This window comes from Ambystoma mexicanum, chromosome 3q (genome assembly GCF_040938575.1).
Source record: "Ambystoma mexicanum isolate Mex_15411 chromosome 3q, UKY_AmexF1_1, whole genome shotgun sequence".
In the NCBI taxonomy this organism is placed as follows: Eukaryota; Metazoa; Chordata; class Amphibia; order Caudata; family Ambystomatidae; genus Ambystoma; species Ambystoma mexicanum.
This window is the reverse complement of record NC_090926.1, coordinates 48,307,228-48,328,564: the sequence shown is the minus strand read 5'-3', so window position 1 is coordinate 48,328,564 and position 21,337 is coordinate 48,307,228. Positions and strand designations below refer to the sequence as shown.

General features: G+C 46.7%; 1 protein-coding gene across 1 annotated transcript in view; it reads right to left on the bottom strand.

Annotated features, from left to right (window-relative positions):
- GGA1 (golgi associated, gamma adaptin ear containing, ARF binding protein 1) overlaps positions 1-21,337 on the bottom strand; it is an 839,899-nt gene that overhangs the window by 312,040 nt on the left and 506,522 nt on the right. Inside the window, exon 13 of the mRNA XM_069653043.1 lies at positions 19,394-19,581. Within this exon, the coding sequence (XP_069509144.1) occupies positions 19,394-19,581 (188 nt within the window). The remainder of the gene's footprint in view (positions 1-19,393; positions 19,582-21,337) is intronic.

The window sequence follows — 21,337 nt, the reverse complement described above, 5'->3', positions numbered from 1 at the left end:
TTAAAATGGATAAAACAAGTTCATAAAATGTCACATGGAGATTCTGATAATTTCCCTGCAATAATGCTTGCCATGTATCATACATATTCACATCCTCATGGGTATTATCCTACGCCTTCAAATATTTGCGTCTTAGGTTGAGGCTCTCACAGTGAAATATGATATGCTCAGCTGACTGTGGTTGTCATGCCACAATCTGCAATGTCTCAGCTTCCTATCAATTCCCAATTTGGCCCCTAAAACCTCCAGTGTATCTCGCAAGTTAAATTTGAATAAGAGATAATGTCTTACAGTATTACAATCAGGGTAGGCTGTTTGATACTTAGGCTTTATCGAATCAGTGGACCAGATGTTAGAAGAACTCCTAGAAGCCTTTGGAAACACTGGAAGATTCACCATCCACAATGCACTCAGTGGAATACAAGATGGCGCCTACTAGACAACGTTTCCACTGACAAGCAGTGAAGGTCTAGTGTTCCAGTCGATGGGAAATGCATGCTGGATTCACTCCTACTTATGTTCCAAGACACAACGGGTAACTGCGTTGCTACTCTAACCCTTTGATAGCATTGCTCCTTAATTATCCTGCCCGCTAAACCTTTACGAGGTTTTCCTTACTAGTGCTTGCAATATACTTTGTTTTTCTACGCAGCATTCTGTTGCTGCTGTCCTTCTCGCTCTCGCCGCTTTCGGCGTTCTTTCCACCCTTCGGCTCTCGGCCGTCCTCGCTGCCTCAGCTCCTCTCTACCCTTCGGCTCCTGGCCGCAATCGCTGCTCTAGGCATCTCTCCACCCTATGGCGTCTGGCCGCACTCTGCTCCTCTCTGCCCGTCGGCTCTCGGCCGCCCTCGGCTCCTGGCCACACTTGCCACTCTCCGATTTCTCTATACCCCTTGGCTCCCAGCCGCTTTCGCTGACCCTCGGCTTCTTGACTCTCAGTTCTTACTCTCCATTCTTCCAGTTTGCCCGTCTTCGGATTCCTTCTTCCGCTTTTCTTCATACCGGAGATTCGGCTCCTTTCCTTTTTCACCTCCTTCTTCATCCTTTCTTCTGTCCTTTTCGGTTGGATCTTATTTAGATCAGTTCCATCGGAGTATCCGGTTCCTGTCTTCTCATCTACTGGAACGAAGCTTCAGGGATCTACTTCCATTCAATCTTCTTCAGTGGACATTCCTACACCTTACATTTGGATACCTACCTACATCTGTATCTGGGTTTTCTTCCCCACAAGGGTTTCCCAGGGGGTGGCCCCCTGGTTGCACAGAGCATAGTTTATGGTCTCTGGACTTCCAGGGGGGGGCGCTTCTTTTGTTCTACAAGTCTCCAGTTAACCTGAAGACCTGTGTGTACCATTCTTGGCAAAAGCATAAAGTGTGGTGTTGTAAGAGATAGCAATGCCGAAAAAAGGAAAAGAGAAAATGGAACAACAAATCCAGCAACTCGTGGCAGCCGTACAAAACCTCAATACCGAAGTGCAGACATTGCGCAATGAAAACACCATGCTTCGCCAAATGGTACATTCAAGAACAGAACTACCTCCAGGACCTTTACCTATGGGAAAATATGAAGGCAATCCTAAGAGACTGAAAGAATTCATTGACTCATGTACGGTACAATTTACATTAAAACCGGCCTTTTTTTCCTAATGACCGGTCTAAGGTTAGTTTTATGATATCTAACATATCAGGAAGTGCTCTGGCTTGGGCTACTCTGCTGGTGACCACTAACAATCAACTTTTAGACACTCTAGCTGGCTTCACTAACAGCCTACAGGCCATGTTTGGATGCAGAGAATTAGTTGTCACAGCACAAGAAAACATCCTCGACTTGAAACAAGGAACAATGGAACTTCTGGCATTCATCACGCAATTCAAGCAGTTAGCAAATGAGATGGCATGCTCAGATGACGCCCTCTGAACTATCTTCAGAAGGAACGTGAACGAAGAATTGAAGGATGAGCTGTCTCGAGTTCCCCACCCACACAACCTTGCAGAGATGATTACACTTGTCCTGCAAATGGATTACAGAATCCAAGAAAGGAACTTAGAAAAGAGAAAAGGAAGGGCGAAAGGACCTCTGCCAACCCTAAAAAGTGAAACGCGAACCACTGAGGACGAACCTATGCAAATAGGTACCACCCGAGGACCTCTTACTTCCGAAGAGAGGAACAGGAGACGCTCTCGGATTTCTCTAAACACCTCGGCTACCAGCCGCTTTCGCCGACCCTCGGCTTCTTGACTCTCAGTTCTTACTCTCCATTCTTCCAGTTTGCCAGACTTCGGATTCCTTCTTCTGCTTTTCTTCATACCAGAGATTCAGCTCCTTTCCTTTTTCGCCTCCTTCTTCATCCTTTCTTCTGTCCTTTTTGGTTGGATCTTATTTAGATCAGTTCCATCGGAGTATCCAGTTCCTGTCTTCTCATCTACTGGAACGAAGCTTCAGGGATCTACTTCCATTCAATCTTCTTCAGTGGACATTACTACACCTTACATTTGGATACCTACCTACACCTGGTTGCACAGACCATAGTTGGGGGCTGGACTTGCGGGGGGGCGCTTCTTTTGTTCTACAAGTCTCCAGTTAACCCGAAGACCCGTGAGTATCATTCATTGCAAAAGCATAAAGTGTGGTGTTGTAAGACCAGAACTCCAAAAACAACCCACTATTTCTTTTGGTCGCAAGATTAATCATGTTCCGTTCTTTGGCATGAATTAATATAGCAGTTTTCAGTAACATTTGGTCTTGGCGTGGGTGGTTTGTAACCATGAGGCTGCATTATCTTTAGCCCATTTAAGATACACCCTATGCATCACTACTATAATACCAGAATCCAGCAGACTCATTTTTGTGACGATACCACGCATTAGTTCCACAACAAAAGTATTATTCATTAAAGTGCATAATTTTACATATAACATTGCTGTTTTATACTCTAAAATGTCAGTAGAACCCATAACATCACATTCTAATAGATATTCTCTGGATAAGGATTTAGGCATTCTGAATAAAATCTTTAACAGTTTTGCTTCAAATTGATTAATTTCATTTACATATCTTACACCCCATATTTCTGCTGCATAGAGTAAGCACGATATCACCTTAGATTAATAGAGGAACAGAACAGTATTGGCTGAAAAACTACCTTGTCCTCCCATAAAGTGACTTATTGGCATAACAATCCTCATACATTTCTATTTTATGTCCTTCCAATGTTGTTTCAGCTATATTTCTGGTCAATAATCACGCCTAGGTACTTATAGCAACTCACTACTTCAATTTGTTGATCCATAATCATCCATTTATAGTTAATGGAACAAGGGCAGTTAACTTTGCCTATGAATGGTATGATTTTGGTTTTCCCAATATTGATACTTCGGCCATTCACTCTTGCAAAATGTTCAAGGGCTTTCAGTTTAGTTTGTAAACCATTGGGAGTGTAGTTTAGGAGTAAAAGGTCATCTGAGTAACACAGCCATCCCAATCTCAAATTACCTATTTTTATGTCGTCTGAGATTATAGCCTGTAAATCCACCATAAGATCGACCAGGGACAAATTAAAAAGATGAGCTCAAGGATGAATCCTTGATTGACTCCACGCAGGCTTTTTTATAGAATCAGACAACCTTCCGTCATTGTCAAGGCCTATTCTCACAGTTGTTTCCATATATAATAATTCAATCATGCTTAATAAACCAGCTGGTATTCCCAAACTGAGTTTGGACCATAATCTTTCACGTATAATAGCATTGAATGCTGCTGAAAAATTCTATAAAAGCAGCAAATACAGGCAGATTACGAATTTCCCAAGAGTTTAAGTGTTCTTTGAATGCCTGTCACTGTGAATCTCTACACTGCACCTCTACAGCTCACATTGACCCCTCTTAAGATAAGCCTGGCTGCTCAGTCACTCTACCAACTTGTGTAGTACAGGCCTATAACAAAGGATGGGTTCCCCATTGCCAAGAGGACAAGGCTGGTGTAGTCTCCCACAGGGTTACTACATACAATCTTGCCTAACACTGGTGACAGGCGGTTGTTACATTGAGTTTTTGCTTTACTTGTTTTCAAATAAACTCCCACAATGCTAAGATCCATCAGAAAGTAAAAAGCAATTGTAACATGCCAAATATGGATAATTTCAGTCAGGACGCACTGATCATTCTTACAGTAGATTGTAAAGCCAGGAATCGTATTGTAAAAGGAAAGAAAAATGAGTTAATTAAAAGGTTGTTGAATCACCAAAGTTTGGGTAGTAGGCCTGTAACACCTACTAACCCAAGAAATGTGGAAATTGATGAGGATGACAGTTTAGAGTCCAAATCCAATATGCAAGAGGAGTCAGAGGTGGTAGAGGAGCCTCAGGATAGGAGCCCCTTTTTGCCACAGCCTGCCCTTTCGCTTCAACCCATGTCCACTGGAACCCCACAAGGTCCAACATTGAGCACATAGTATGTTTCTCTTGAGATAAAGAGAATAGAATTGGAAGCCAAATAACAAGTTACTTTCTTACCTGGTAACGTTCTTTCGATGGGATGTTCCGACGATTTATTCCACACCTATGACACGTAATCACCACAGCTGTGCTGCTTCGGAAAATTTTCAGCGTCTGCGTCCTGCGTCGATGACATTGATACCCTGTCCTCGAGGGCCTCTGTTGAGCCGACGTCACCGGATGTTATAAGTAGGACGCACGACGCCCATAGCCTCAGTTGTAGTTTTTTCCCAGAACGTGCGACACCAATCTTCTGCAAGAATGACTACAGAAAGCCTTGCGGAAACGTAAGCTGCAATCGCATAAGAAATTCTGTAGAGGGGCAGGCTGGGAGGGTACGATGTGGAATACGTCGTCGGAACATCCCATCAAAAGAACGTTACCAGGTAGGAAAGTAACTAGTTCGAGGGAATTGGTTCCTCCGACGTATTCCACATCTATGACAGACTCTCAAAGCAGTACCAACGTATGGAGGTGGGAAAAGAATTTCGAATTTTAGAATGCCCAATCAAATTGCAGAATAGAGGACTGCCTTACCAAAGGCCAAATCTTGCCCATGGATAGAATCCAGGGAGAAGTGTTTGACAAATGTATGGACAGAGGCCCATGTGGCTGCTTCACAAATGTTACGAATGGGAACACCCCCCTGCAGAGCAGTGGAGGCAGCCACAACCCTAGTAGAATGGGCCCTCAAGCCTACCGGAGGGTTCTTACCCGCCAGACGGTAGCATTCCGAGATGGTCAAGATAATCCATCTGGACAAGGTCTGCTTAGTAACAGCTTGACGCAAACGCCTTCCAGTGTATCCTACAAAGAGCTGATCGTCCACTCTGACCCGGGACATGCGTGAGATGTAGAAGCTTAACGCTCTGCTAGGATCCAACCTATGGAGCCTCTCCTCTTCCTTACCAGGATGAGGAGGAGGATAGAATGCCGGAAAAATGACCTTGCTTGAATGAAATTCTGACACAACCTTCGGAAGAAAAGAAGGACGAACCCTAAGGACAAACCTGTCCTTATGGAACACCGTGAAGGGTGGCTTAGCGGACAGTGCCTGCAAATCACTCACTCTGCAAGCGGAAGTAACCGCAACTAAAAATACAGTTTTAAAAAAGTCTACAGTCTCAAAGGGCAAGAATGTAAAGGCTCAAACAGAGCTCCCATTGGGAATTTTAGAACTAGGTTGAAATCCCAACCAGGCACCTGGAAAGGGGACGGTGGGAACACATTAGTGAGCCCTTTCAGAAACTGAGAAATCAAAGGAATCTTAAAATAAGATCACTCCTCAGACGAGTGCTTAAATATGGACAGCGCCACCAGGTAACCTTTAATGGTACCCACTTGCAGGCCCTTGTGGGCTAAAGAAAGCAAAAAAGACAGAACCACAGGAATGGCACATGAAAAAGTATCCACATTCTGAACCCTGCACCAGTCACAGAACTTTCTCCAACGGCAACGGTACAGGGACTTAGTTGCGGGCCTTCTGGCCGAAAGCAACACCTCCATCACGTCTTCAGGGAGGTCCCAATCCTTATACCTCAACCTTTCAGAAGCCAAGCATGAAGATTGAGGGACTTGACCTCTGGATGGAGAACCTGACCCCCCTGCCGTGAGAGCAACGGTAGGGACGATGGCGTGGAGGGCAGATGGACATGTCGAGAAGGTCTGGCGGGTACCACGTTCTCCTGGCCCATGCCGGAGCAATGAGGATCATTCGGGGACCAAACCTGCATAACCTCTGCAGCACTTGCGGAATGACAGGGACTGGAGGAAACGCATACAGCAGTGGGAAGGACCACTCCACTACGAACGCATCCCCTAAGGCTCCTCTTGGAGGAAATTCCCGCAAGCAGAATCTTCTGCACTTCCGGTTGACACTGGTGGTGAAGAGATCCACTTGTGTGGTCCCCCAAAGGGCAAAGATCTCCAGGAGAATCTCCTGAGCCAGCTCCCACTCGTGAGAGACTGTGCTCTGCCTGCTCAGAGCGTCCGCTGCCACGTTTTCGTCTCCGGCCAGATGAACTGCCGAGATCGAAATTTCCTGCTGGATGGCCCAGAACCAGAGCTGCATCGCCTCTCTGCACAGACGGAGAGACCCTGCCCCCCCCCCCCACCCTTTTTTGTTGAGATAGTGCATGGGCACTGTGTTGTCCGTCAGGATCAGGACATTCTTTCCTCGCACAGTCAGCAGAAAAGCCTTCAGGGCTAGCCTGACGGCCCTCAGCTCCAACAGATTGATATGGAGTCTGGACTCCGACGGAGACCAACGACCGTTGACTCAACTCGTTGGCATGAGGGATGCGTCCGTCACGATCGTCACCTCCGGCCAGGGTAGCCAAAATGGAACCCCCTTCATCAGATTGCCTTCGATGGCCCACCACAGAAGATCCTGGGCGACTGAGGGCGGTACCTGAACGGAGTCCAACATCCTGCCGGAGGACTGCGCCCACTGGAGCTTGAGAGCTCATTGCAGAGATCTCATCCGCAACCTGGCTTCTGGCACCAGAAAAATGCAGGATGCCAGGAGGCCGAGCAACCTCAAGAACCCGAACGCCGGGAGACTGGGCATGTTGAAACCTGTGCACCATCTGCAGAATGTGATGAGCCCACACCTGGGGAGGCAAACACTGCCCCAGAGATGTATCGAGCACTGCTCCGATGTATTGGAGCCGCTGGGTAGGTGTCAAGTGGGAATTCTTTAAGTTGAGGGAGAAGCCCAGCTTGTGAAGGGAGTGGCAGGTGACTGACAGATGATCCAGGACTTGCTCGGGAGAGCACGCCCTGATCAACCAATCGTCCAGGTAGGGCTAGACGTGAATCCACCCTTTCCTGAGATACGCTGCCACCACCACCATGAGCTTGGTGAAGACCCTCGAGTGGAGGTCAATCCGAACGCTAGGACTCGAAACTGAAAATGCGAGTCGCCAACCGCGAACCTCAGGTACTTCTTGTGGGATGAATCGGTACAAGAAAGTAAGCGTCCTTGAGGTCGAGAGACACCAACCAGTCCTGAAGCTGAAGGGCTTGGAGGACTTGAGAGAGAGTAACCATCTTGAACTTGTCCTTCCTGAGGAGCTTGTTCAAACCACGCAAGTCCATGATGGGCCTCAATCCCCCGTCTTTCTTCGGAAATCAAAAAATAAGGGGAATACCATCCCACGTTAATCTCCGCTACAGGCTACAGTTCTATGGCGCCTTTCTCCAGCAGGGATTTGATTTCTTGCACAAGGAGCGGATCCGGACTCTTCAAAAGAGAGATTACCGGTGGATTGTCACAAGGTCCCTGCCGGAAAGGAAGACAGTAGCCATGGGCTATGATCTCCAGAACCCAAACATCTGAAGTCATGGCATGCCATTCTACAAGATGCTGCGCCAGACTTCCCTCCCCCCCCAACTGGCGAACCATGGGACATGGCCTCATGACTGAGCTGAAGCGGCTGCGGCAGTGCCTGAGGGCAAAGAGGAAACTGCCCGAGGGCCTTGGCACCTCCAGTACCTTGTTTTCCACCTCTGGTACTCCTACGGTGGCCCCTTTGACTTGCAGCTCTCCTCAATCTACCAAAGGAAGAGTAGTATCGAAAGGAACCTCCCCTCCGTTGCGGTCCCCTAGGACGAAAAGGCGAAGGTTGGCGAACTGCAGCGCTCAACGACTCAGCTGCAGCTTTGGAGGTCTGCAACCTCTCAAGGTTCTCGTCAGCCTTGCTGCCAAAAAGATGTTCACCATCAAAGGGCATGTTGAGAAGCGGGGCTTGTACGTCAGGAGCAAACACCGACTTCCGCAACCACGCAAACCTGCGCATCCCGGTGCTCGCTGCCATGGACCGGCTGGCACAGTCTGCCACGTCCAGACCCGACTGAAAGGATTCACACATGGCATCCTTGCCATCCTGAACGAGGGCAAGAAAACCATCCTGTTCCTCCCCTTCAGGAATATGTTCAGCCGCCATAGAGACACAATTCCACAGTGTGAGTGAAACGTGCTAAGGCACACACTGTCGAAACTGATATAATATTTTTTCATCTTCATTGTATATGTTGGCCTATGCCCAGTCGCTTGTGAGGAAATCCGCATCGCAAGGTCGTGACCTTAAGTTAATCAACCCTCCATTTTAGGTTAAACCGCCATTTTGGTTTATCGTGCAAAGTCACCCTGTGGCCTAAAAGGGCCGACCTGTGTCCTCTTGTTTTCACTTTAACATTTTCAACCTCTGTAGGAGAGTTAATGTCCAACCTGCCTTCAGGCTATATGTTAGGGTCATGTAGACCTTGTCCTTTCTTGACCTAGGGATCAGGGGATTACTTGAATCGGCAATGTTAACCTACAAGTATACAAGAACGATAATGCCATTTAAACATCGTACGCGAAACATCTGTTTGACCTGCATTGAAGCAAATGTGTAAAGAGTGTAAAGTCAAACTCCGAGAATAATGGTACTTGTTAGTAAATGTATTAAGAAGTGAGCCACATGCACGAGATATGTAAATTAGGAATGAACCTGGCGCAAACCCTAGCCCAGTACATGATTAACTCGTAAGAGGCTGGACATCGTTACGAAGAAACTATATAAATATGCTGATGTCCAGCTAGCAATTCCTGTTCACTGCTCACATTGAACCTGCTGGTGGTCCCTGAAGTACTGACGGCCAAATAGCTATTTGTGTACTTTGTTTTATAAACTGTTCAGTGTTGCAATAAAGAATCTGGGAATCTTTACAAGCCCGTGTTCGTGTATTTCTCTTTGCATGGTGTAAAAGCCTTAATATTGTATTTTCTGATTCCACAACACAGAGTTGGCTGCCTGTAAAGCCATACCGCCTGAAGAAATCACTTTCTTCGCCCAGCCATCAAAATGTTTGTTGTCCCTATTAGGAGGGATGGTAGTGTACGACGCCTGCTTTGCTGGGGCCATAGCCGCCTGCACCACCAAACTCTCCGGAGTGGGGTGCATAGTTAAGTAGCTGGGGTCGCTACTGGCTGGACGGTATTTTTTCGACAACGACTTACTCACTGCCGGGAGACTCTCTGGAGCAGTCCAAGCCGCCGCCACCCTTCTCTGTAAAGCCATATGAAATGGCAGCACAGGTCAGTGGGTGGACCTTGGTCAAGGATATCTGTCCGGTCATCCTGCAGAAAATTCCCTGGTGGCGCAGACCACCCCAAGTACTCCGTCACCACCGGCATGAGGCGCCTGTACAAAGATTCAGCATGCATACCAGGCTCAGGCCCGCCAAACTCAACCTCCGGGAAGGTATCAAGACCACCGGCGTCGTGCAAAGACTGACACAGGTCTTCCAACTGGCTAGGACCAGATAACAAGTGGTCAGGAACCTCATCTGGAACCACACCTTCCTCAGGCTCCTCATCCACCTCAGAGATCTAATCCAGAGGCTGGAATAACTCCCTGGATGAGGGCACAGAAAGGATCAAAGACAGGCCTCGCTGACTTCTGCAGGGCCTTCCTCAGAGTCTCCACCGATGCACGGGGTACCCCCGTTACAGCCTCCACAAAAGGCGTCGAGGACGTCGACGGAATCGGCGTCGAGCGTGGCGCCGATGGCACCGACACATGCCTCGAGGGCGGTGCCCCGAGCGTGTCAGTCGATGGCCTCGGCGCCGATGACTTCCTTGGAAGCGGAGCCTCGAGTGAGTCCCTCGACGGACATGGCGCCGACGTCTTCTTAGAAGATCTCACAGGCTCCACCGGTCTCGAGGGCGTCGAGGACCGGGACCTCGAGCGGGCACAGCTAGAGCGATCCACCTTTTCAAACCGGGACCTCGAAGGTTCCCAGTGATCGCGCCGATTGCCCGAGTCCGAAGGCGTAAGAACGATGGCTCTATCGCATTCCTTGCAGGCTTCTGTCGAAGGCGCGGCCAGAACGGAGCCCTGCGACTCGAAAATCGCCATCATTTCCTTACGAAATGCATCCCATTCCGCAGGAGGAGAATGTTTGGTAGGACAAGCTACCCGCCGCCTGGAGGAGTCCTCGGACAAGGAAGGCGACCTGCGACAGCGCTTCCTCGAGGAGGCAGAGGAATGGCAGGAACCACTCCATGACCGAGATCCCCTGGATTTACACCAACGACGTGGAGAGTCGCCCCTCGAATCGCCGGTCGAAAGCCCAGGGTATTTCAACTTTCGGGGTTTGGAAACCCTACCTACAGAAAGCTTCTTCCGCTCCCGTAAGGCCTTCGACGTTAACGACTGGCAATCGTCAAAGTCATTGGTGGCGTGGTCCTCGCTGAGGCACCATAGGCAGATGTTGTGCGGGTCCGTAAGTGACATCTTGGAACTGCAGTCCCGACACTTCTTGAATCCCGACCGCAGGGTAGAAGACTACGAAGACATGATATCTTCACAAACACCAAGTTCGAAGAACCGATAGAACAGAAGAACCGAGGCATGCCGAGATCTCCGAAGCAAACACGTTCACAGAAAAAACGGATCTGAGGCTACAGGCGTCGTGCGTCCTACTTATAACATCCGGTGACGTCAGTTCGACGGAGGCCCTCGAGGACAGCGTATCAACGTCATAGACGCAGGACGCAGACGCCGAAAATGTTCTGAAGCAGCACAGCTGTGGTGATTACCTGTCATAGATGTGGAATACGTCAGAGGAACCAATCCCCTCGAAAGACTAGATGCTCAAAGAGAAGTCAAACATCTAGATATCAGAATCAGGGAAATGGAAATGCAGCATGCACTGGATATGAAAAGATGGTCTATTGAATCTGCATCGCACACAGGTTCCTCTACGTCTTCCAGTCCCAAGAGGGCTTGCATGCCCAAAGAAGCAGTGAATATGTACGATGTGAAACTTGATATATGGGATTGGATGATTGCTTGTGAATACAATCATGAGATACATGGTCTCAAAGGGAATTAATGAATTCCCTGGCTTTTGTCTAGGATACCTCAGGGTGCAAATGATGCTATACTGGAGTCGAGTGCCCTTGAGAGACAAGAGTATGAAATTCTGAAGCTGGCCTTAATAGCCAGATTTGGGAAAACTCCTTACCAGTACATTAAGAGGTTTAGGACCCTCGAAAAGACTGAAGGTACCCATTGGGCTACATGGGTGTGTGAATGTTTGAAAAATGTAGATGGTTGGGTTAAGGGTTACAAATTGAACACCTTTGAAGGAATGAGAAATCTGTTTGTATTAGAATATATTTGTGATGCCTGCTCCCCTGTGCTGAGACAGCACTTGGCTGACTCACAAGAGATTGATCCCAAGAAGTTAGCAAAGGCTGCTGACTTGTGGGTACCCAACAGGGCCACTCACAAGGACCTTGGGGCCACTCACAAAAAGGATGAGGGGAAGCAGCACAACAAAGAGGGAAAGGAGAATTCTAATTCCAACTACCCAAAAGAGGGTCACAAACATAAGAAGGGTAAGTCCCATGGGAAACCTGGTCAGTCTAGTGAAACCTCTTGTGCTAATCCAGAGGGAGGTCAGCGGAAAACCCCATCCCAGAGAGCATTTGGTAAATGCCATGCATGTGGGTCTACTGACCATGTGAAAGGGGATCTCAGATGTAAAGGTAAACCTTCAGGGCTCCACACTACCTCCTTAGCCTTCATCCCCGAGGGAGAGGTTCATATGGCAAGTGGCAACGTTTAACTATTGGCTGAAGACCCCATTGGAGTCTCAGCCAGTGTATTTTAGTGTTACTGGGTCTGTGAGAACAACAGAATGTGGATGTGTACAACTCCATTCCAGATAACACAAAAGAATATTACAAGGACAGTGTACTTGTGAATGGTCAGGAGACTCCTGCCATAAGAGACACTGGGGCAAGCATTACAGTGGTTCATGAAAATATTTTCAAACCCGAGGATGTTGCTAAGGCACCCAGAGGTCCCACTAAACTTGCAGGAGGCCCAATCCAAATCGTTCAAATACTGCCAGCACTCCTCTTGTGCAATAATGACTGTTAGAATACCCGTTGGTGTAAAAAATGAGGTGCCTGGGAGAGTCCTGTTGGGGAATGACTTAAAAACCTTTGGCGTTGTATCAAGCACCGCCAGGCCTCCAAGTAAAAGTAAGCAGGAGCAAACAAGATTGGCCAGAGAGGCAACTTTAGATGACTCTCAATGGGAGGTTACAGAGATTCCTATAACCCCCCAGTCCAGAGGAAGAACACCATTCTGATTCCAGGACACAGAAAAAGACAAAGGGGAAACCCAAGGTCTCAGGAAGAAAGAAAGGTATCACACCTGTTGAAAGGATAAGGACATCCACCAGAGGACAGTCTAAGGTCACCCCATTGAGCCCTCCACTAACAGAGGCGGAGTGGGAGGACCAACCAGAAAGTGGTGAAATAGCTACTGGTGAAACAGACCTGGAAGAAGCCCTTCCCTATGTTGGAGATCTGGATCCTAAAAACCATCCCGAGCTGCAGACTTTACTTGCAGAAGATGGACCCTCTAGGGCAGACTTCAGCAGAGGTCAAAGAGAGTGTCCTACCCTTTAAGGTCTTCGCCAACAGGCAGCTTCCCAGCTGGAAGGGCAAGAGCCAGGGAAGCATAGGGTTTACTGGGAGGCAACCCATTGAGTCTACCCTAGGAGACTACAGTAGCCTTGTAGTGCCCTAGGAGGTGAGACGCCTCAGTTCCTACAGTTAGCCCATGAGATTCCTCTGGCCGGTTACTTCAGCTTCAAGAAGACCAAAGAGAAGATATATCTGTATTTCTACTGTTCCAAGATGGGGTCTGATGTAGATACATTCTGTAGGGGCCGTCACACTTATCAGACTTCTGGCAAGTGCGGAGCCAAGAATGTGGCACCTTTAGTGCCTCTCCTAGTGGTGGGAGTTCCTTTTGATCGGGTGGGGATTGACATTGTTGGTCCCCTAGACCCTCCCATCTCTTCAGGCAACTGATTCATATTGGTTGTGGTAGACCAGGCTACCAGGTATTCTGAAGCCATACCTATGAGGACTGTTAATGCTCAGGGAGTGGCTAAGCCCCTCCTTGGTATCTTTACCAGGGTTGGTTTTCCTAAGGAGGTCATCTCTGACAGGGGGTCAAATTTTAAGTCCCACTACATGCAAACCATGTGGAAAAACTGTGGAGTGACCTACAAGTTCTCAACAGCCAACCATTCCCAAACCAATGTATTGATGGAGCAGTTTAACATAACTATGAAGAGCATGATAGGTGATTCAGAGGAACCCCTTAGAAGAAAGTATGACCTTCTACTGTCATGACTTATCTTTGCTTATGAAGAAGTCCCTCAAGAAGGGGTAGGTTTCAGCCCCTTTGAGCTGCTCTATGGTCATCCGGTTAGAGGTCCTTTGGCTCTAACCAAGGAAAGGTTCGAGAGTGTTCCTTCCCTCAAGCCAGTGAGAGTCACTGACTATGTGCTAGGACTTCGGAGGAGAATGGCACAAATGATGACAGAAGCTTATGATAACTTGAAATCAGGTCAGGCTCTGGTCAAAAATTGGCATGACCAGAAGGCCAACAGTTTACTCCAGACCAGCTTGTTCTAGTTATGGTACCTACAAGGCAGAGGGCCTCACAGGACAAATGGATTGGACCCTTCAAGGTTGTGGGAAAACTTGGAGAGGTCAATTATTTAGTGGACTTTGGCAATCCCAAGGAGGCCCCTAGGGACTATCACACTAACCGATTGGTGCGCCGCCAATGATCTTTGTCTGAATGCCAGCAAGACTGAGATCCTCCTCATCGGCACACCATCATCCTTTCCCCTCACTCTCTGGTCGGCTTCCCTTGGCTCTCCTCCTACCCCCACCTGCGGGGCTAAGAACCTTGGGGTCATCTTTGACTCCACTCTTTCCTTCTCCGCCCACATCTTTGAGGTCTCTAAAAAGTCAAACTTCCTACTGCACCTCCTCAGAGGTACTCTGCCTTTCCTCTCCTTCCCCCTGAAGCTCATGGTATCCCAAGCTCTGGTTCTCTCTAGGTTGGACTATTTTAACAGCCTCTTTCTAAATCTACCTGCCTCTACTCTCCGCCCTCTGCAACTAATCCAGAACAGGACTGTGAGACTTGTCCTTGGCCTCAAGCCCTGGGATCGTATCTCTCCAGCTCTGAAATCTCTCCATTGGCTCCCAGTGGATGTAAGGATTAAATTCAAAACCCTCTGCATTGTCCATGAGGCTTTCTGGGGGGCCTGGGTCTAAAATACCTTCAGCTATCCCTCCGCAAATACCTCCCCTCCAGGGGTTTGATTTCACTATAGAACACAGGTCAGAGTGTAATCACCAAAATTCTGATGGTCTCTCCAGAAAGTGTGACCGACTGGATTAGGAGATTCATCCGGGAGTGGATTAAATCCTCCTGTCCCTTAGCCTGGGGGGGACGAGTGTTGGGGATAATTCTCATTATGTGCTAATTCCCGTATACCATAGAGACCCCCAGCTCTTTTGCTGGACTTTGGGACTTTTGATTTTTCTATCCTGGAGTGAGTGAGACCTTTTTCTCACTCTCTCATGTATTTTTATCTGATTTGAACTCTGACAAACTCCATAGGCACCACCTTGTGTATTGTGACACACCACCATCCTTGCAGTGTAACAGAGAAGTCCTTTGGATTTCTCTTAAGGTTTACATACCTTCTCTTGGATAAACTACTGTTTCCAAGAGTAGTAAATTGAAATTGACTTTACTTCCCTTTTTCTCTTTGTAGACCCTGTTGGGGAGGAGCTAGTGCTTTGATTAGCACCTTCCTGCACCCCTCAAGCGCTTTACAATGAGGCAAGACTTCTCTAAGCACTATGAAAGCTTTTTTCATGCAAATATAATCACAAATAATTATTTTGCTGAATATATTAGTAAAACTGTTAAAGGGTAGTTAGCTTTTGCTTAAAGCACACAGTGAATGCAGCCTGTGCTATAGACTACATGCATTGCGTGGGGCCCGGCTAGCTCTAGCAGAAAGCCGAGGTAACTCAGCAGCTGTTCCAGTCCATCACAAGCCAATGGAGACTAAAAAAGATTCAGCACGACATACAGAGCCCTATGGAAAAAAAACAGGGTTTTTTGTAGAAATTACTGGACCAGATCAAATATAATTATGTTGAGTGAAGTGTTGAGAGAATGGCGGGAAGATGTGTTTGTGTATGAATGTTTGTAACATAGCAAATTATGCTAAACAAGAGGGACAATGTATTCCTGCAGAGGCAGCATTATAAGTAGTCGGACCCAAACGGAACCCAGCCATACCAGAAGGAAGAACTGCAGCATCCCTTGAAAGGCAAGGAGGACAATTTTGGATGAGCTCTGCTGGTATCCAGTAACCAAGTCAAAAGATTTTAAGCCCCAGGCCCAGCACCAGTCTTCAGGACCCGGGAGCGGTTGAAGGACAGAATAAACCACTCTTGGACAGAGTTCTTTGCCAATCCTCACTTCTGTACAGATAAAATTTGTTATCTTGCACACACCATTTTATGTGGAGTGCTGGGGGGGTTATTTAGTATCCCCTTTGTCTACTTTCTCATGTAACATTGTTTTGTTACCCTCACTACAGTTAATTGCTGGTGGCAGTGGTTTATTTTTCCTACCATTGTGCGTTTTTACCGCAGGTTGAATCCTCAGCTGCAGTATTGCACCCATGGGTGCCCATTTTGCCAAAATGGCCCTGGTCTTCTATTTTCACCATTTTTTGCTTGTGAGGTCCTTCTTGGGTTTTACTCTGCACGCCAAACCAGGTTTGGCCCCTTTGTTTGTTTTGTCTTTGGCAGGGTTGTTAGAGAGGAATTAGCACATTTTGAGAATTCTCCCTACCATAGAACTCCCCCCCCCCCCAGCTCTTTTGCTGGACTTTGGGACTTTGAACTTTTTAAATCTGTTCATTTTCTGTGTTTATTTCTTTTGGTTATGGAGTTTTAGAGAACTCCATAGGCATCATCTTTTCATGTGTGTTATACAGCACCCTCAGTGCAGCGACACGGGGATGTCTTTTAGACTTCCCAAAAGTTTAAATACAGCCCTCTCCCTGCTGGCTGTACTTCTTTGCTGCTGCTGGAAGTGAGTGCCAGGAACACCAGAAACAAGTGCATTGTCTTTAAGCTGGACCCGAGCTCCAGTAATATCCTATGGACTCCCTCGAAGCAGGACAACCCAAGCCTGAGCCACCTACACAGAGTGCTGGACCCCCAGAAGCAAGGGTAGTCCACAAGGTGTCCAAGAACCGAGGTGATGACTGGTAGCTGAAATCGCGAAAAGTGCCACTGATCTGGAGTAAGCCCATTGCTGCCGCTGACCTTCAAATCGTAGTGCAGGAGTCCCCAGACGTCCTCCCTCTCGTGCCCACGACTGAGGCCCAGGAACACAGGATCTGCAGGACTACAACAAGAACAGAATCCAGCTGGACCCTTTTCTTCTAAGACATAAGGTGCTGTCTAACTAGGGGTACTTACATCTTGTTATGTGTAGCTTGCTTGTTCTCACTGGAGACTTGCATTGGTGCCCTTTGCAGAGTTGCTTGCATATTTGCTTTTCACAAGCCTCACAGCTTGTGGCCCAACAGTGATTCTTTTCTACAAGCTCTCTAACATTGTGCAAGATTTTGGTGCTATCTTCAAGAAGTGCCTCAGCTCCCCTAGACTTTGTTCAATTGACATTTGCTGTCCTGGCCCCTTGCAGACTCTTACCCTCCAACTTTGCGTTAATCTGTCCCTCCAAAAAGTCATACATAAGTTACTTGATTAGCTGGGAAAGGGTTAACCTATATTTAATTGGGGGGGATTTTAAAGTACTTCCCTGTTCAGAGAACTTCTTAACCTTGATTTCCTTCCCTAACTTGCTTTTTCCATAACTTCAGTATTGCATTAAGTGTTAAAGTGATATATCAATGTCCACAGTGTCCTAACTATTGAAGTCACCCCATGGTGTAGGAAGTGTGTGCGCGACAACCCAAAAGGATATCTACTTACTAAACTGAAAGAGTGCATTTTTGGAGTGTATTTTATTGTTGCTTTTTGCCCTTTCTAAAGAAGGCTTACGTTAAAACTGACTGTTAAATTAATAAATCATTATTTTAATAAGAAACCTTTAGTATAAGTGTTATTTGAATACCTGTCACTGTGAATCTCTACGCTTCACCTCTCCAGCTCACATTGACCCCTCTTGAGATAAGCCTGCCTGCTCAGTCACTACCAACTTGTGTAGTACAGGCCTATACCAAAGGTTGGGTTACTTATTGCCAAGAGGACAAGGGTTACTACATACAATCTTGCCTAACAGTGATCATACCTTACTATGTGGATTTATGTTCTACTAGCGTCCAATAGAACCGGTCTATTCTCCTCATTACGAACAATCTTGGTAATATCTTGCTTCAAGCTCACTTTCGCAATTAGGACACTGCATTCAGCCATTTTTATGTACATCATACCCCCATCTTTAAATGAATGTGCGTATGTCAAGATTAAATTAACTATATGGTTAGTTACAAAATGAAATCATGAAGTGTTTCCTTCAGAGATCGTGAGAAAATCATTATAACCAATGTCCTTTGTGGTAACTACTCCAAGTGTGGGTCGCAGTTATAGCAGCGAAGGAATCATTAAGGGGCGGCTATCTCTGTTACCAAATAATGACTGCATTGCAAAAGGAAAGAATGGGGGAAGTGTTATTGTCACTATACTTGTTAAGCAGTGCACAGTTTTGGCATTTTGCTTGTGAGCTGGTAGGAGGGAGACCTTTGCTAAAATACAGGGAACTTCCTTTTGCACGTCACTATTTGTAGTGCAATTTTCACAGGCCAGTTGCATCTAACCGGCCTGGGGATTCCAAAGCAAATTGTCCAGAATGAGGCACTTTTCCAAATTGGCAGCCTTACGTCTCCCTCTTCTTGGATCGCGATGTGCTGGTACAAGCTCATTTATGGCATTGGGTGCTTCGGCCAGAATATTTATCTTATTCCGCTAGATGCAGAGATCCAATTTTTCTCTTTTCCGACACTTTTCCCCTTATTAACCCTGTTTATCTTATTTTTCCTTTTAGTTTTTAATAGTGAAGACACACGCAAATTCAACCAGAGAGCAGTTGCTACCAGGGTCATCCCAGCCTCTAAAGGGGGAGAAGTAGTATTGTCTTTGGTGTTCACAGCACCAATTAAAGCTACAGTAACAGATGATTTAGTGCGCGAGTACTGATTTTAAGTAAAAGTCAATATGTTTAAGTTTTGTGTGTTATTTTGTTACATGAGTAACCTCCTGTGTCTGTGTGGCATTATTGCCACTGGCTTCCCGTTGGAGGCTACAACACCTCTCTAACAGAGTTAGAGCAACCAATGGCAGATAGAAGCTTGCAAATGATCAATTCATGGAGTACCAATACGTTTGTTATGAACACCAGAGCCATTACTGTTCAATGAGCTTTCATTATGTCTGCCTGCTGTGGCAAAATAGGGTGTATTTTGTTGGATTAGCAACGAAAGCTGCTGATGCTTATACGCCTTGTGTTATGCATTTGAAAATACATTTCAGAATTTTAGTGTACAATGACCCACTGACTCCCCCGGAACCAATATCTGCATGCTGCTTCCAGGTCTTCAGCAAGCACAAGACTTAGACTCCCCTAGTATCACAACTGCACCAAAATGGTATGCTGACCCGAGGTATGTAGTCAATGTAATACTAGGGCTTGCTGCTGCAATCCACTGCATTATCAGTGTCTGTTCACTGCTGGACCCTGGCCAACGCCGTACTGTTCATGGAAAAGGAGTGTCACAGGTGTGTTTGTTTTCCGCAGGGTATCAGTCAATGTAATACTGTGACTGAGCATTGCTGTGTCAAGGGTATACATCAGGTCTCTCCATGCGGAAACACTGTGAACATCACCTAAAATATGGTTCTAGCATGTCACTCTGCCCCCTCACCCCCTCAGCTGCATGATCAAATCAAAATGCACGCTTCATAATTTCTCACCATCGCACATGCAGAGAATCTGGTGGCAAGGATTGCTGGAGTAGTGTCTTCCCTAGGAGATCCAGATCCTCCATTGCTGCAGTCCGACTGGGTGCTGGAGATGCTGTGGAAGGTTCTGCATGGATAGTGGGGAGCCGGGGTGGGATTACCGGGGCTACTGGCGCAGGAAGCTCGATGCTGTCGGATGACTAGAATAGGAAGAAAAGAGAAAAAACAGAAAACCTGTTAAAGTTTATATTTTTTTTTAGAAGATACAGCTATTTAAGGGGGATTTTTATTCTAAAAAAGACTTTGCTAATGCACAGGATTTAATTTCCAGTTTTATCATTTGTTGCATGAAACGAACATATGGGATACATTCTTTAAAAGCCATTATCCCTCAGCCTTTGGTCCTGCTTTGATTTTTACATGACAGAATGACTTAGGTTGCAAAGTGATGCATCAAGGTTCTTTAGGTAATATTGATTATCTTCAACAGGATTAGGTTTGGGGATACCATTGCGAAAGGGAGCCTTCTTGACTTTATTATGCCACCAGAAAGACTTTAATTGAAGTTGCAACTCCTTTTTGGTGTGCTGTCCTTTCATAGCCCATATGGCTACCACGGCAGGAGTACAAATTGAGCACCCCATTTTGTCCCTGGGTGAGTTTCCATACCCAGACAAATCGGTGGAGCAAATCGGCTTTGGTTGCTGGTCAGTTACACGTTTTGATTTTAGCTACACCATGCTCAAGTGATCATGTGGTCATTGAGCTACGAACGCATTTTCATAACTCTACACCTGGAAACTGTACTTGTAGCGTTCCCGAAAGTCATTATCACTGTCAAAAATCGACATTCAGCTCAAGTATGCTCTTTTCAGAGCCCAATAAGTCTTCTTGGTTTGAATGGATTGAGTTTTGTCTGGGTAAGGGTCTCCTAGACACCACAATCTACAACTGTGTGGATGTGCCAAAGTATGTGTAGTTTAGATGGCCAATTCTGACTGGACGGACACCAACACCTTGAAAGATGCTATTGGGAGCGATTATTTTTGCAGCTGTCCATCCATTGTCATTAATGGAACCCTCCCCCACCCCACAACATTTTGCTGTTGTCCGATTCCGGACCTGAGTTTTTGGAGGTGTGTAAAGCTCTTTGCTTATCTGTTTTGGGGGCACTGGTTAGTCCCTGAAGCTCACTGAAAGGGGACCCTGTCTTCATTGTGACAAAGTCACAGGTCTAAACATGTAACCTTCCCGCTGCCGGCCTGATAGTAAGACTTGACAGGAACCTGATACACATCCCAATCTAACCAGCTCAGCATCCAAAGCGCTATTCGGCACAAGCAGAAAAATTAATGGACAGGAGGGATGGGGTTGCAGACTGACCCCACAGGATTAAACCCTACCAGAGAGTTTATCCAAATTAGACTGGGTGTTAGGCGGAACAATCTATTCCTGTACTGCCTGAGAGAACAACTAGTTCGTAATTACCAGGTCCCATGTTTAGATCTCCAAACCCCAGTGTGGATTCCAGAATGTCTACTAGCGATTCAGCTATGGGTAACCACTAGCATATTTAGAGAAAAGCGAGGATCATTGAAGAGAAAAGCCTAATTCATTCAATCACTCCACCTCGCACATCCGGCAGCAGTGCTTTTGAAGAATATCACCTTTCTCCCTTCCATGCAGCTGCTGGATTTAAGGAGCGAAATGCATCTTTCTCGCTTCCCAAAGGAAAAACTAATTGGAGCACATAGGAACTTACTGGAGGTTTTCCTATCCTTTGTGAAGGTCTTTTAAACACCAGAAACCCATCCATTTTCTTTAAAGTGTGATAGCCAGGCGGCAAGGGAGGAGCAGAGCAGCAAACAAAACATCAGCTCCTGCACTGGAAATAGAGCGGAAGAAAATCCAAAATGGCGACAAGCCTTTTTAAGACCTCCTTTTCCCTGGCTTGAA